Below are 15212 nucleotides of genomic sequence, written 5' to 3'. Positions count from 1 at the left end.
GCTGCTGCCGGACAGGCCGGCACCCGCGGTGGGCGGGGCCGGGGCCCGGGCCCTCGTGCCGCGGGTTGCCGTTCGCCTTGCGTCTCTGACTACGTCACCACGTCGCGGCCATGTGACTGCCGTGACGAGGCTGAGGCGGCACCCAGAGGGCGGGGCGCCCGCAGGACACGCCCCCGAGTTCCGGGGTCCGCCCCGCGCAGTGCCTGACGCGTCTCCGTGCGGGCCGCGCGAGCGACGTTTTACGTAACGCAGGGCGAAGGGGGGCACGCGCACGGTACGTGGGGGAGGCGGAGCCGGAGCTCGGCGGTAGCGGCGGCAGGTGAGTGACACTGGCCCGGTTCGGCCTGGGTTTACATACCCTGCGCGATCCCTGGGAGCTCCCTGCCGCCGAGCCCCGGGGAGAGTCCCGCCCGGGCGGCAATGGAAAACCGTTATCCCCCACCCCCTGGCCTGCAGGGAGTGCGCGCCCCCCCCCCCCCGCCGTCCTGTGAGATGGGGCCGTCCGCGCAGCGCCCCCCCGGCCGTCCTGTGAGATGGGGCCGTCCGCGCAGCGCCCCCCCACCCCCCGGCCGTCCTGTGAGATGGGGCCGTCCGCGCAGCCCCCCCCCACCCCCGGCCGTCCTGTGAGATGGGGCCGTCCGCGCAGCGCCCCCCCGGCCGTCCTGTGAGATGGGGCCGTCCGCGCAGCGCCCCCCCACCCCACCCCCGGCCGTCCTGTGAGATGGGGCCGTCCGCGCAGCGCCCCCCCACCCCACCCCCGGCCGTCCTGTGAGATGGGGCCGTCCGCGCAGCGCCCCCCCACCCCACCCCCGGCCGTCCTGTGAGATGGGGCCGTCCGCGCAGCGCCCCCCCACCCCACCCCCGGCCGTCCTGTGAGATGGGGCCGTCCGCGCAGCGCCCCCCCACCCCACCCCCGGCCGTCCTGTGAGATGGGGCCGTCCGCGCAGCGCCCCCCCCCACCCCACCCCCCCGCCGTCCTGTGAGATGGGGCCGTCCGCGCAGCGCCCCCCCCACCCCACCCCCCGGCCGTCCTGTGAGATGGGGCCGTCCGCGCAGCGCCCCCCCCCACCCCACCCCCCGGCCGTCCTGTGAGATGGGGCCGTCCGCGCAGCGCCCCCCCCACCCCACCCCCCGGCCGTCCTGTGAGATGGGGCCGTCCGCGCAGCGCCCCCACCCCACCCCACCGCCATCCTGTGAGATGGGGCCGTCCGCGCAGCGCCCCCACCCCACCCCACCCCCCGGCCGTCCTGTGAGATGGGGCCGTCCACGCAGCGCCCCCCCCACCCCACCCCACCCCCCGGCCGTCCTGTGAGATGGGGCCGTCCGCGCAGCGCCCCCCCCACCCCGGCCGTCCTGTGAGATGGGGCCGTCCGCGCAGCGCCCCCCCCACCCCGGCCGTCCTGTGAGATGGGGCCGTCCGCGCAGCGCCCCCCCGCCGTCCTGTGAGATGGGGCCGTCCGCGCAGAACGCCCCCCCCCCGCCCCGATTGGAGACTCCCTCCCCTTGCTCCCTCCTCGCTGCTCCCCACGTGGGCCCTGCACTGCCGCCCCACTGAGGGGTTCCCGTGTCGCAGTGGGTCCCCCCCGCTCTCTGGCCTGTGCAGTGCCTGGCGCTGGGCCATTCTGGGCCACTCCCCGTCCCAACACCCCACAAACCCCTTCCCCATGGCGCCGCCGGCTCCCAGCGCTCTGCGCAGCCCCGGGCTGCGCGTGGGAGATACTGGAGGGTCCCGGTCTGGGCCCATTCGGCCTGGTTTCCCCTCTTCTGCTGCGCTGCGCGGGCCCAGTCGGCTCGCCCAGCCCGCGCTGCGTGGATCAGAGCAGCGGGGTCACGGCTCCCCCTCCCGCCCCCATGCGGGCGTCCAGCTATGGCCCCGCGTCCCATTTCAGGGAACGGACACCTGCACTGGTGCTGCTGCCGAGCCCTTGAAACCAGGCTGATGCCCTGGGGCAGGGCCCCTCCTGCCTTTGGCTGTTCTGTTGTGTGCGGTGCAGAGGATGCTCTTACCTGTCCTGCCCCTGGGATGCCTCAGTGATTACACACGCTGCAGAGAATGGGTTGCAAGCACCTGAGTCCACTCTGGGCCGTAGAGTGGTTTCCCCTGATAGCATGGCACTGTTCTAGGAGCCATTGCTGAGAGGAAAGGGATTGCTGATCTCTCCTGGGGTTCTGGCAGGGTCCCTGTCGTCACAACAATATGTTTCCCTTGTTTAGTGCTTAGAGCAGAGCTCTGAGACCGGCGACTCTGGGGTAGAACCCCAGCTTTTCACTGACTTGCAGCATGACCTTGGGCTGGTCCCTTTTCCTCGTGCTGCTATTGCCCATGAGTAAAATGGGCAGAATGTGCTTCCCTGACTGGTTTCCAGGGGCTTGTGAGAAGTAATTGTAGTTTGTACAACATTGTACTATGAAAATCTGGTTGTTGAGGTAAAAGTTCCTCATCCGACCCTGCTGGTGGTGGAGGACAGGAGCCTGCACTCTGTGGGTATCAGCATGAGATCCCTGCAGGGTGTGGACCCTTGGAGCTATCTTGGGAAAGCAGCCAACTATGCAGCCTGATCTGGGCTGTTCCTGGAGGGCCTCTGAGACAATCATTCCAGCAGTTGGGTTCCACAGGGAGCGTGCAAGGGTGACACCAGCTAGAGATCCCAGTGACAGTGTCACCACCCTGTCTAGAAACTTCTGTGGCTGAAGCTTGTGAGCAAAGCTGAACAGGGTTGCTTCAAACTATGCCTGGTGCTGCTGGTCATTGCCAGGGCATGATTTGAACTGGGCCATTAGGCCAGAACAGGGTGTTACATGGAAGGAATGTGCTAATTAAGTCCTATAATTCTTTCTCTTCTCCACCCAGGCACCTTCTGGTGAGTCAGGGCGGTGGTGGGTAGGCTGGCTGGGCTGACTGGTTAGTTTGCCACGTGGGATTCCTGGGTTTGGTGCATGAGGGGGCTGACATTCTGGGGAGTTAGGCGACTGATCAGCAAGGCTTGGCCCATAGGAGAAGAAGGCAGCAGCAGGGATAGGCAGAGAGTGTCTTCTATGGGGAGCAGGGTTTACTGGGGCGGCATTCCATGCAGCACAGAGGATGCTCTTAGCAGTGCCTGATACAGTGGTGCTGAGCCAGCAGCCAGAGCCTCCAGTGTGCTGTGGGAAGTAGCGGGAAGCCAAGCGGGGCTGGAGGGTTGTCTGAAAGGGGAAGGGAGGGCTCTTCTGCTTCCCCAGCTGTCCTGTGGTTGGGAATGACTCCTCCTGCAGAGCTGGGCTTGGTGCCCCCACCTATTGCCTGTCACTGTGTATCAGAGGGTCAGGACAGGGCAGTAGGTGGATGGGAATTGCCCTCTCCCCCCACCCCAGTGATTCAGCGGGAGAAGCTCTCTATGGAGTGGGAATTGAGCCGTGTCCCAGCATGATGCAAAGAATGCTGTGCACCTGGAGGTGCCATCTCTCAGATGAGATGTAACACTGAGACACTGACTTTGGTTTTAGTCACAGTCACCTGGCAAGTTCCAATTTGGATAATCATATTTAGCCTCCTTTCATTCTCACTGCAGGATTACTTCACTTCCTGTCCTAAAGTCCATTGTAGTGCTGCCATGTGTCAAACAGCTGCCAAGCCCCACCCCAGAGAGGCTGTGTTCAGTGGTGGAAGAAATGTTTCTGGGTGTGGCTAGTAAAGTGCTCAGGGATCCCTCAGGATAGAGGTGCTGAGTGGTGATATCCTTATCAGTCAGGAGGGGGTCCCTCACTCCATTTGCTGCTCTCCTGCTCTGGACACTCACCGGCCTTATGCAGTACCTCTGTGAGCCTGCACTGATCTGAATTGCAGGCCTAGGCTGAAAATGCAGGGACCAGGAGGGTAGCGAGCCCACTTCCCAGCTGTTTGCGCTGTACCAGTGTGAGGCAGGAGCTGAGGATTCAGATCTGCTGATTCCCAAACCCTGCACTGTGAGCAGTGTGTCCTCAGCTTGAACTCTGCCCTCTCAGATCCAGCGCCTCACTGCTCCTGGGCCTCAGGAGACCCTCTGTGCGTTGACGTCTCGCTACCTGATTTGCCTGACTCTGTTTTTTCTTTCCTCCCCTAGCACTGGTGGCATGTGAGGGGCTCTCTTGCCAAGAAGGCAGCTCACAGCTCAGGGGCCCTCACAGGGGCAGAGGCACTGTCCTTTTCCGCAAGGACTCCAGCATGGGTGGATGCCAGAGGTCTCTGGAATGATATTTATTACAGGCGGCAGGAGAGGCTCCGAACTGGTGGTGGCAAAGACAGTAGCTCCGCACGTGGCAGGCTCCTAGAAATACCGATTTTTCCAGAGGTCCTCCAATGCGGAATCAGGAATGGACCCCACCTCACCCCTATGAAAAGACCTCTCCTTGTTCCTTCTTCAACAAGCCAAAGGGAATTCCACTGTCTGGCTGCGCAGGAGTCACCCTGCAACAAGACTTGTTTGGTGGGCCACAGGGGGAATCCCCGTTCACACAGCTGCCTTGTTACAGTGCCACTCACAAACCCTCTAAGAACCCACGCTCCATGTTCCAGCCACGCTGAGCCCCAGAGACCAAGCTGCTCAGTCTCGTCTGGTTCCCTCGCATTCCTCCTCCCGCGGGCTGCTAGGAAAGGATGTGAACTTTGGAATGGAGTCTGTGACCTGCTGGGGACTCGGAGCATGCATGGGACTGTTGCTGTTTAGCAGGAGGACTGGCTGATCGCTGTGGACAGCCCTTCTCTCCTGGCCCCAGGGTCGCAGGGCGTTGGCCTTGCCTGGACCCTCCATCATGTTCCTCCTGCTCCCCTTTGACAGCCTGGTTGTTAACCTGCTGGGGATCTCCCTGACCGTCCTCTTCACACTGCTTCTGGTTTTCATCATTGTGCCAGCCATTTTTGGGGTTTCCTTTGGCATCCGCAGGATTTATATGAAAACACTCTTAAAGATTTTCCGGGTGAGTCATGCTTCCAGGATGTACTGTGCAGGAGCTCGGGTGCCCTGACCACTGTCCATGTGCCTGGGGGAGATCCCTGCCAGGGGCATGTGCCTTCAAATAGAGGGTGTCCCTGGATGGTGGTGGTGTGGGTTGCTGAATGAGAGTTGGGCTGTTGGTGATGCAAGTGTTGGTGCTAGAAACCTCTGGGGGGGTCTTTGGAGTGACTCAGGCATCTTAGCCACACTCTTATTGAGCCAGCTCCAGCTCCATAGAGCTGTGCTTGCAGGTCATTCCAAAATGCCCCCATGCTGAGGACAAAGGCCTTGTAAACAAGTGCTGCAGAGACTGTATTGTCACTGGCTGACAGCAGCAGAGCCCCTCTGGAGAGGAAAAAGAACAGGAGGACTTGTGGCACGTTAGAAACTAACAAATTTATGTGAGCATAAGCTCTCGTGAGCTACAGCTCACTTCATCGGATGCTTCATCTTAGCTGTAGCCCACGAAAGCTCATGCTCAAATAAATGGGTTAGTCTCGAAGGTGCCACAAGTCCTCCTTTCCTTTTTGCAGATACAGACTAACATGGCTGCTACTCTGAAACCTCTGGAGAGAGACGCCTGAGTCTCACACATGGCAGACCCAAGCAAGGGCAGATTTCAGCACCTCTCAAGAACAGCCCCGTGGTGGGAGGAGACCAAGGGGAACAGGGCCTGCGGGCGGGGTGAGGAGCAGGCACCTCGTTCCTGGGGTTGGGGAGGGCTGTTCACCTGGGGCAGCAGAAACAGCATCTCTTCTTTAACACAAGTTTGGGTGAAGGAAGCTGGGTGTCAGCTGGGCTCTCTGCCCTACAGGGTCCCTGGCCACATGCTCTGCCCCTTGTGGTCAGTGTGTTCTGTGCTGCCCTCTGCCCATTGACCCAAGGAAACTTGCCTGGCACTGGGACCTGTTGCCAGCTGTAGAGCCAGTGTGGAACTGGCTGGCTGGGGCTGTTTCCAGAAGTCCTCTCTGGACCTCTGACCTCTGAGGGGCAGCCAGGAGCCCTCACGGCACTTCTTGGCTCAGAGAAGCCAAGTGGAATTTTCCAGTCTGTTCCTGCCTGCCCTTGACAGTCTGATCTCCTGGGCTGCCTTAAAGCTGGGCCTCCCCCGAGACAGGGTCCATGCAGGCCCAGGACTCTGCTGAGTTCCCAGGAGGTGGGGCTGGAGGAGGCCAAGGCCGCAGGAGAATGATGCTGTGTCCTCTACACTCAGTAGTGAAGTTCCATGGAGGGAACTGGAGTGCAGTGTGGCAATGCTCATGCCCAGCCATTGGTGTCTATAATAGGAAGGAGGGTGCTGCCTGAGGTGATGGGTCTCAGGCCTGGCCGACATGCTTAGCTCTGCAAGCTTTGGGGACAGCTAGGTCATTCTCCCAAGTCAGACTGTTGGTCTGTCCAAGTTCAGCCACTTCTGTACTCGCCTCTGGCAGTAGCGGTGCTCCATGATGTACCTAGCCAGTTGTGTGGGAGGTTTCAGGGGAGACTCCTAGCCCAAGAGGCAGTGTTTCCTCTGACCTCTGGCAAAGCATGGGGCATGGCCAGGATTTAGCTCTTGGAGATTGGAGACTACCCTAGGACATGTCTGCCTGGCTGTGAAGGAGCTCTCATCAGCCTTTCAGGGCTTAGGGCTGGCTCAGTGCTGCCAGCAAAGCAGGTGTGATCAGAACTCTGCAAGGGCCCTTTCCCCCAAAACCTTGGTAACAGGGACTGACCTCAGACAGGAACCTGTCCAAAGGCTGCCAGGACACCAATTCCAGCCTCGCTCCCCTGCTGGGAGACACTGGGGCTGGAGTAGGTGTGCACATTTTGTTCTCCTTAAGAGTTTGTTTTCAAGGCCCAAATTAAGAAGGCAGGTGTGATACGGACAAGTTTGATAGAATTCTGGTTTTAATTTCTCTAACTTTGGCAAATGATAGCAATGTTTATTTTTAAGCATTTTTTATTTTTATCCATTTAATTTTTCACTGTTGTGGGAAATTGGGGGGGGTGGGCAGACAGTTATATAATGACAGTAGACATTGAGATTCATAAAGTTCAAGCTTTATAATGGTTAAAACACAAACTTGTCAATATCACAAGTCAGAGTTCACAAAGTAAATCTCTGTAAGTTAAACTCTGATAGGTTCTCAAGCAGCCTTTTTCCCTTTGCTTAGCTGTACATTTTGATCGTTATCGATGGAATTATTTTTTTCTGTGGTTTGCATGTGTATGGTGAAATAGACATTTAGAGAAAAATCTAACCCTTCCCAGCCTAGCCATCGAGAAGGTTCCGTGGAGGGCGGGCAGGCTGGCTGGAAATCCAACCTGTGTGTTTGTTTATCTGGTGTCCTTGGGGAGCAGCTGAGGGGGGAGATTTCTGTGAATAAGGGTGATCTGGGCATTGATTCTGGCTGTTGCTGCCAGATAGCTGCCTGGAGGCTGCTCAGGGCTGCTGTTTGTGAGCAATAGTGCACAGAGAAGTAGCAGCAGCTGTTAGCCAAGTGGGAGAAGGGAGGGGTCCCAGCCCTTCACACTATTGGCCTGCTGGTTCCATCAGCAACCTTGAAATGCAGCCTCTGATTCCATGAGGGAGGAAAAGAGAATCGGAAAATAGTGCTGGGTTAGTCACCTGATCACCCTGTGCTGGAGCCCCCTGCCAAGGGGCAAGAACAAGTGATCAGGGTCCATAAGGAGTCCAGCCAATGGCACCCATGTGAGGGAACAGCAAAGTGCCATGGGACTGCCTGAAAGCCGCAGAGCGTGCTCTGGGGCTGGGGAGAGGTGTTCCATAACACCCTCCCCCAGCCCTGGGGTAGTTGTTGCTCTTCTCTGAAGTTCCTCTGCTCTGTCTGTATCTCTCAGGTGACATGGTGCCCAGAATGGAATGCAGATGCCTGCACAACGGTCTCTCCCAGTGGGGCTCTCCCCCCGCTCCAGCCCATGCACCATCCTCATTAGTAGCCAGGTCCCGCAGCAGACAGCTGTCCTGGCTGGTTGCCTGTGTAGGCTAGTGGACTTTCCCAGCCCAATCCCCATTCTCTCCTCTCTGTAAGCTCTGACCTCCCATCAGTGCTGTGCTGAGAACCCCTCTTCGAGCTGCTGGAATGAGCCCTACCTCTGCCCCCACAGCCAGGGACTTGAAGCCTGGGGGGTTGGAAGGCCTGCTTATCTAGTGTCTCTTTCAGTGGGCGACGCTGAGGATAGAGCGTGGTGCCAAGGAGAAGAACCACCCACTGTACAAGCCCTATGTAAATGGTGAGAGCCTGCCGTCCCCTCCCATCAGCAGCTCCATGTCTGTGTGTGCATGTGGGAGGTCCTTGTCATGGGTGGGTGGGAATGCCTTATCTCTGGGCAAGGGAGATATGTAGGGCACACCTGGTTGTGGGTGTCCCATGTCTAGGACAGGGCCCAGGGCTGGCCCCACCTGCAGGCAGGAGGAGGGAGGGAGGGACCGGGGCTGGCCCCACCTGCAGGCAGGGGGCAGGCCTGTCAGGCTGCCATCGCTGGAACACGTGGCCGTGTTGCAGGTATCATTGCAAAGGAGCCCACATCCCTGGAGGAGGAGATTAAAGAGATCCGTCGGAGCGGCAGCAGCAAAGCCCTGGACACACCTGAGTTTGAGCTCTCTGACATCTTCTACTTCTGCCGCAAGGGCATTGAGACCATCATGGACGACGAGGTGACCAAGCGGTTCTCAGCTGAGGAGCTGGAGTCTTGGAACCTGCTCAGCCGGACCAATTACAACTTCCAGTACATCAGCCTGCGCCTCACTGTGCTGTGGGGGCTGGGTGTGCTCATCCGGTACTGCTTCCTGCTGCCACTCAGGTGAGGAGCTGCTCCTGGCAACGGCCTCCCTGCAGGGCACCCCTGGCACTGCACTGGCTGGCACGTTGGCTGCTTCCAGTCGTCTTGCCTACAACAAGAGAGGGGCCAAGGGCTGATGGTTAGAGCCAGGGGCTGGGACTTGAGGCTCCTGCCTCTGTCTTCAGCCCTGGGAGAAGAGTGTGGTCTGGTAGTTAGATCAGTGGCGGGGAGCCAGGGTAGTGGGAGCTGGGGTGGGGGATCTCAAGATGGCCACGTACATTCCCATGGGCCCATCCTCTCTGCAGCAGTCCCAGCTGGCTCAGGGGAGCCAGAGGTGCTGGGTCCTCCTGGCAGCACAAGGACACAGAGAGACACCCACCCTGCAGCAGGTCCATTGAGAGACTGCTGCCTGGCAGGCAGGAGCAGGGCTTCACACCCACGGGGCTGCATGGAATTTGTTCACTGGCCTGTAACATCCCTCTCCCTCCTGCAGGATTGCCCTGGCCTTCACAGGCATCAGCTTGTTGGTGGTTGGCACCACAGTGGTGGGATATTTGCCCAGTGGAAGGTGAGTTGGCCCTTCACTGAACATGGAGGAGTATGGATGGAGGGGCAGGAAGGGGAGTCTCCCCCTCTACATTCCAGCCACTGTCGAGATGTATGTCTGTGGGTGAAGGGCCAAGGTGACTGGCACCTGCCTCCCTGGGGGGACGGACACAGCAGGATCTATGCCACAACTTTGCCTCTGTGGCAAACCTCACAGCCCTGAACTCTACAAAGGAGCAAAACACAAAGCCCAGCTCAGATGAGCAAAGTGTCACTCTCAGTTCGTGGGTTTCTCTCTCAGCTTGTGACTAGCTTGGAAAGGGGTTGGGCTGGACTGATGGATGGGATGGGAGCCAGCCTGCATGGTGTCCCAGTTGGGCTGGGTTAGTACAGTTACAAACACCTCTGCCCTTCACATGCTCCATGAGGGGAGGGGAAGTTGTTGTACACTCTTTTGTAGGGTACACAGTCAGGTCAGCCTTGTCACTCCCCCACCCTGTATTCCCAAGCTCCCCCAGCCCAGTAAACGCACCAGCTCACCATGTGGCCCTTGCAGCAGCTCCTGGCTCAGGGTAGGGCACTCCAGCATGGGTGGCTTGTGGGGCTGTCTGTGGTAACAATCTCTGTTCTGCCTCTGCAGGTGGAAGGAGTTCCTGAGCAAACACGTTCACCTGATGTGTTACCGAATCTGTGTGCGTGCCCTCACCGCCATCATCACCTACCATGACCAGTAAGGGGCAGCACCGTCTCCCAGCCTGCCTTGCCGTGCTCTTCCCTGGCTCAGGCTGGGCTCCCGCATCCCTTGTCACCCCATTTTGGTTTTGTGTTGTATTTAGGGAAAACAGACCCCGAAATGGAGGCATCTGCGTGGCTAATCATACCTCCCCCATTGACGTGATCATCCTGGCCAGCGATGGCTACTACGCTATGGTAAGGGCTGCTCCCTCTATCCCCAGAGAGGCCTTTGCCCTGAGCAGGTCGCTGTGCTGCTGTACGATGGAGCCGGTGCTCTTCTGCCTGGGGGGAGGAAGGTGTTCTGAGGCTTAGGGAGTTTGCAAAGTGTGTGGACCTGAATGGGCTTGTCTGGGGCCCTGAGCCTGGATACACAGCCCCTCTCACATCTGGTTGATTCCCCGCAGTGGTTCAGCAGCCTCTGGGCACCCCAGTTGCAAAGGCCAGTGCTTCTTTGGTGTGGGGACGCAGGACTTCCAGAGGCCCCAGGACATTTGCCATTAGTGCTGTGGGCTTTGCTGGCTGTGGAAAGGGCAGGTCGCAGTCTCAGCCTGGCCACCCTGAGCATAAAGTGTATGATGAGGATCTGGGCTCCTCCCAGACGCTCCACTCTGGCAACTTTGGCACATCACCCCTCAGGTGTGACCTTCCCCTAACAGCCACCTGGGAGGGGCAGGGCTGTCTCTCCAGCCCTCTGCTGGGAAGGGGACAGAGGGGGAAATCTGTCTAGTTATGAGGCTAGGAGCTGCCTGGCGACTCCTGCCGGCCAAGGCAAAGACTTTAACCTGCATCTTCCTCTGGCTCAGGTGGGTCAGATCCATGGCGGGCTCATGGGTGTGATCCAGAGGGCCGTGGTGAAGGCGTGTCCCCATGTCTGGTTCGAACGCTCTGAGGTCAAGGATCGCCATCTTGTGGCCAAAAGGTAGGACAGCAGTCAATAGCTTTCTCAGGCAGGGGAAGGGAGGGCCTGCTGGAGACAGTGGGTTCTCCGCAACTCCATACAGGCATGGCTGGGGAGGGTGAGCCAGGGCTGTCTGGCTCCAGGGGAGGAGGAACCTGCTTCCTGTCAGGGTTCTGGTTGTCCCAGGTGGCTCTTGGGAGCCTGGGAGCTGTCCCGTCCCAGGGGCATTACATGCACCCAGCGAGTGCATCCTAACTGAAGGTTAATGGGTGCGCACTGTATGTTCAGGGCTGCTGGGTGCAGAACCAGCAGGGCGCCCCAGGGAGCTGTGCCAGTCAGTGACTCTCTTTTCCCTGCAGGCTGACAGAGCATGTCCAGGACAAGAGCAAACTGCCCATCCTCATCTTCCCAGAAGGTGAGCTGCAGGCCAGGCCACACTGACCCATGGCGGGTTGTGAAGTATGCCGTATGGCTGATGCCAGCATGTGTGTCATCCCCTCTCCTCTGGGGCAAGGCAAGGGGGGCCTGCATCCTCAATGTTGCCAGAGCTCTGAGGCTGTCCCTCAGGTCAGGGCTGAGCCAAGTGAGCCCACAACAGTGCTGGGCACTGACTGCCATGGTGGGGGGACCCCAGGGCACCTTCCTCGCGTTCCCAGCCAGGACTCTGGCATATGCTCGCAGAGGGAGGCTGAGGCAGCTGCACTCATCTCTTTACAGGCACCTGCATCAACAACACGTCTGTGATGATGTTCAAGAAGGGAAGCTTTGAAATTGGAGCCACAGTCTACCCGGTAGCCATCAAGGTGCAAGCAGCTCCCAGCCTGGGGCAGACAGCAGTGCCCCTCTGGGAGGTTGGCTGCATTGAGCCCATCCTGCTAGGGCCGCTTATGGAAGGCGGGAACAGGGGTGCTATAGAACAAGGCCCTTCCCAGTGGCCGTGCGGGAAACTGGAGGGGCATAGACCCAGCTTCCCTGCAGCAGGGCCCCAAAGCTGTGAAGCCCCGTTTGGCGTGAGGGGCTGTTCTCCGCTTTGAGTAGTGGGCAGTAGGGAGATGGTCCTGCATCTCTGGGGCTCATCTCATGAACCTGTGCTGTGGGTGTGGGGAAGCAGAGATCTGGCCATGCTTGTAGGCTGGGGGAGCCTGACAGGCCTTGCCCGTGGTGATGCCCCGGCCAGCCCTGCTGTGGGTCTCAATCTCATGGGCTCTCTCGCCCTCTGCAGTATGACCCGCAGTTTGGAGATGCCTTTTGGAACAGCAGCAAGTACGGAATGGTGACCTACCTGCTGAGGATGATGACCAGCTGGGCCATCGTCTGCAGCGTCTGGTACCTGCCACCCATGACCAGGGAGGTGAGTGAGGGGGCTGTGCCAGGCCTGTGGAGGAGCTGCCGAGGGCTGGGTCCCTTGCTCGTACTAAACAGCTCTGCTCTCCCACAGCCTGAAGAGGATGCTGTCCAGTTTGCCAACCGGGTGAAGTCAGCAATTGCCAGGCAGGGAGGCCTTGTGGATCTGCTGTGGTGAGTCAGAACCAGAACTTCCCCTCCCAGTGCTGGGTCCAAGGCCTCAGAGGTACCTGGCTTACCCTGCTCCCAGGCTCCAGCCCACAGGAGGGAGGGCCAGCTGCCAGAGCCAGCCTTCTGGCTGCCTGGTTCAGGAGGGCTGTGGTTGTGAGGCAGGCAGCAACTCCTAGGTGCAGTACGTGTCCATAGGCAGAGTGTGGGGGCTGAGGGCACACAAAACCCCACTGAACCGTGCAGGGGAACGGTGGAGTTTTCTGGGGGATCCTGGAGAGGCAGGGCTGTCGGGTGCTTGGAGCAGTGCACAGAGCCCTGCCTGGAGGTGTGTAGGCCTCAGATCCATGCTGTAGAGAAGCATGTGCTGAGCATGCCCCGGCAGGGCCCTCTGGAGCCTGCAGCTGCACGTGCAGCCTAGACCAGCTGCCTCTTGCTCATGCTGTGTGGGCCTTGCTCTCGAATGCCAGCTTGCGGTGGGACACCCTGCTTCTAAACAAACTCTCCCCTGGGTGCTGTCCTGGAATAGCAAGCCAGGCAGGTGTCCTTTCCCGATCACTGGGGCTTCAGAGGCTGAGAATGAAAGTCCATCAGCCAGGCTCCTGTATTGCAGCCAATGGCTGAGCAGGTTGGTCCCTCTGCTGCCGGGGGGTCGGGTGGCTGAGCACGGCCAGGAGCCCGGGACTTCTGAGTTCTGGCCCTGGCTCACCAAGTCACGGGAAAATGAGGACAGTGCTCCCATCCCAGGTGTGTGAGAGCTGGTCAGGGCAGCCCCAGCACCAACAGGGCTCGGGGAAAGGTACTGTGAGTCCAGGGCAGCCCTCCCCCACAGCCTGTCTGATCGCTCGACTCTCCGCAGGGATGGGGGCCTGAAGAGGGAGAAAGTGAAGGACACGTTCAAGGAGGAGCAGCAGAAACTCTACAGCAAGACGATTGTTGGCAACCATGAGGACCGGAGCCGCTCCTGAGCTCTCTGCCTGCACGCTGCCCCCGGGCCCATCTGGAGTGCTCTGCCTCCAGCGCTGCCCCGGGCCCCTTTGGAGCCACGTTGTATCCTGGGACTCAGGCTGCTCCAGAGCTGCTCAGCCCACTCCTCCATCCTCTGGCTCTGCCCCAGAGACACTGTGCTGCCTGGAGCCTGCAGGCCCCGAGTGGCTGCTGGCAAAGATGCCTTCTTGTTACTGTTACAGCTCAGCCCGTTGCAGGGCCAGCATTAAATGGAACACTGACAGCTGTGCCGTGGTCTGTGGGGCCTAGTGGGAGGGGCTGGGGGGGCGAGTCGGTCAGTGCCAGGCTACTGCCAGCAGCCAGGAGAGGGGTCCCTGCTGCCACAGATACCTCAACAGCAGGAAGGGACCTTGTAGGCCCACCCCTCTCAGTGAATCTTCTGAATAGCACCTCTGAGGTGCACAGCTTGGGCGCGTTGCATTGCTCTGTGCCCCAATGGCTGCAGCGTCAGGGTTCCCTCCTCTGGTGCAGGAATCCCCTATGGCTGGATGTGTCAGCCCCCCAAGCTCTAACCTCTCTAGGGGAAGCCAGGGGATAGAGGGACCCACCTGCACTCAGAGCTGCTATACAGGTACATGCGCCACCCCACCCCAGCTTCTTCCCTGGACGGTGGGGGGGGGGCCGTGTGGTGCAGGGAGGCAAGTGGGCCCTGCTGGTGATGCTTGGGCCCTGTGTCAGCATCAGGCCTTGCGGGGAGCGGAGTTCTGTGCAGACACATGCAGCTGTGAGCTCATGAGTGTAATGTCAAATTGCTGCCAGTCTCCTGTGTCCCTAGTGTATTCCAGCCCCGGGGTTGCACCCTGCACTCCCTTCTTTTAGCCCCACCCATGCAACCAGCTCTGGGGTAGAGGGCATCAGCCATTTCACAGCCCACAGCACCCCAAGGAGAGCCTGTGCGTGGCAGCACCACCTCTCCTCTCCTCTGGTCAGTGAGACAGATGGCGTGACCACCTCTAGGGTGAGAGGAGAGTGCAGTCTCCAGGGCCCCCAGTGGAGCCTGCCAGGGGCTGAGTGCTGCTTGTGCGCTTGCCTCTGGCCTTCCGTGGAACCACCAGCCCTGCAAATCGCTGTCTGAGCAGAGTGCTGTGACCACGGCTGCCAGGGCATGGAGCCGTCAGCCTCGCTCCGCTGCAGCCCGTTCTCCTCTGCTCTGGGCCGTGCATCCTCCAAGCTACAGTCTAGCACTGTCTCCTGCTTTCCTAACTGCAGGGGCCTATCGCCTTACTTAAGGGGGAGAGAGTCAGGGAAGGCTGGGCCAGGCATGGGTTGGAGAGCAGCAGCCTGGGAATGGGAGAGTGAAAAGTGCTGGGCTGCTCTCCCTGGCCATTGAGCAGCCAGCCAGCCCCCCCACTGCCCTGGCTCTGCTGCCTAAGTGGGGGATTGGCTGGCTGGATTTCTGTGGCTGATTCCTTGGCCATGTGCTCTGAATATGTTCCATGATGGGATGAGGCTGCTGGCGATTATGAATTGGAAGTTAGGTGTCCAGAAGTTCCAGAAGTGCTGATTCAGCTGCAATGGGCCAGTGGGTGCTCACAGGATCAGCACATGGGTGGCATGGGGAATGCTGGCAGTGCAACCTAGGAGTGGGCCTGGCAGGCTTGTGCATCCCCAGACCCATGGGCTTAGTCCCATGGGAGCCTTAGAGCCGTTCCCACCTGGGTGAGCCATCTGCCCACCAGGAGAGCTTGGTGTGGTCTCTGCCTCTGAGCACACCCCAGGCCTCCGCTTCGCAGGGGCTGTTCTCCCTTTGTGCTGTGAGCCTGGGCTCAGGCCCATGTTAG

At 59.7% G+C, this 15212-nt stretch overlaps 1 protein-coding gene across 3 annotated transcripts; it reads left to right on the top strand.

Moving 5' to 3' along the window:
• Positions 1–171: 171 nt before the first annotated feature.
• GPAT4 (glycerol-3-phosphate acyltransferase 4) lies at positions 172–13654 on the top strand. 3 transcript variants are annotated; one of them, XM_084615060.1, is made up of 13 exons: positions 172–319; positions 4080–4932; positions 8114–8183; positions 8456–8753; positions 9226–9300; positions 9919–10008; positions 10115–10208; positions 10817–10932; positions 11271–11326; positions 11629–11702; positions 12134–12262; positions 12350–12429; positions 13283–13654. In XM_084615060.1, exons 2-13 carry the CDS (start codon positions 4768–4770, stop codon positions 13389–13391), a joined length of 1356 nt encoding a protein of 451 aa, XP_084471186.1. In that variant the 5' UTR covers positions 172–319; positions 4080–4767; the 3' UTR covers positions 13392–13654. The 3 variants fall into 3 exon arrangements, with proteins under 3 accessions (XP_084471186.1, XP_084471185.1, XP_084471184.1); XM_084615059.1 differs by having other exon boundaries at positions 11629–11714; XM_084615058.1 differs by having other exon boundaries at positions 11629–11714; positions 12134–12429.
• The last annotated feature ends 1558 nt before the right edge of the window (positions 13655–15212 follow it).

The sequence above is a fragment of the Lepidochelys olivacea genome (assembly GCF_965140295.1).
Source record: "Lepidochelys olivacea isolate rLepOli2 genome assembly, chromosome: 26".
Lineage (NCBI taxonomy): Eukaryota > Metazoa > Chordata > Testudines > Cheloniidae > Lepidochelys > Lepidochelys olivacea.
The sequence above is the reverse complement of the archived record's forward strand: the minus strand, read 5'-3'. Positions and strand labels throughout refer to the sequence as shown.

Bases quoted from the DNA above. Each gene is read 5' to 3' on its own strand.
- GPAT4 (XM_084615058.1), top strand. From the start codon at position 4,768: ATGTTCCTCCTGCTCCCCTTTGACAGCCTGGTTGTTAACCTGCTGGGG. The intron at 8,754-9,225 runs GTGAGGAGCTGC...TCCCTCCTGCAG, and splicing joins TGCTTCCTGCTGCCACTCAG to GATTGCCCTGGCCTTCACAG. The intron at 11,715-12,133 runs GTGCAAGCAGCT...CGCCCTCTGCAG, and splicing joins TCTACCCGGTAGCCATCAAG to TATGACCCGCAGTTTGGAGA.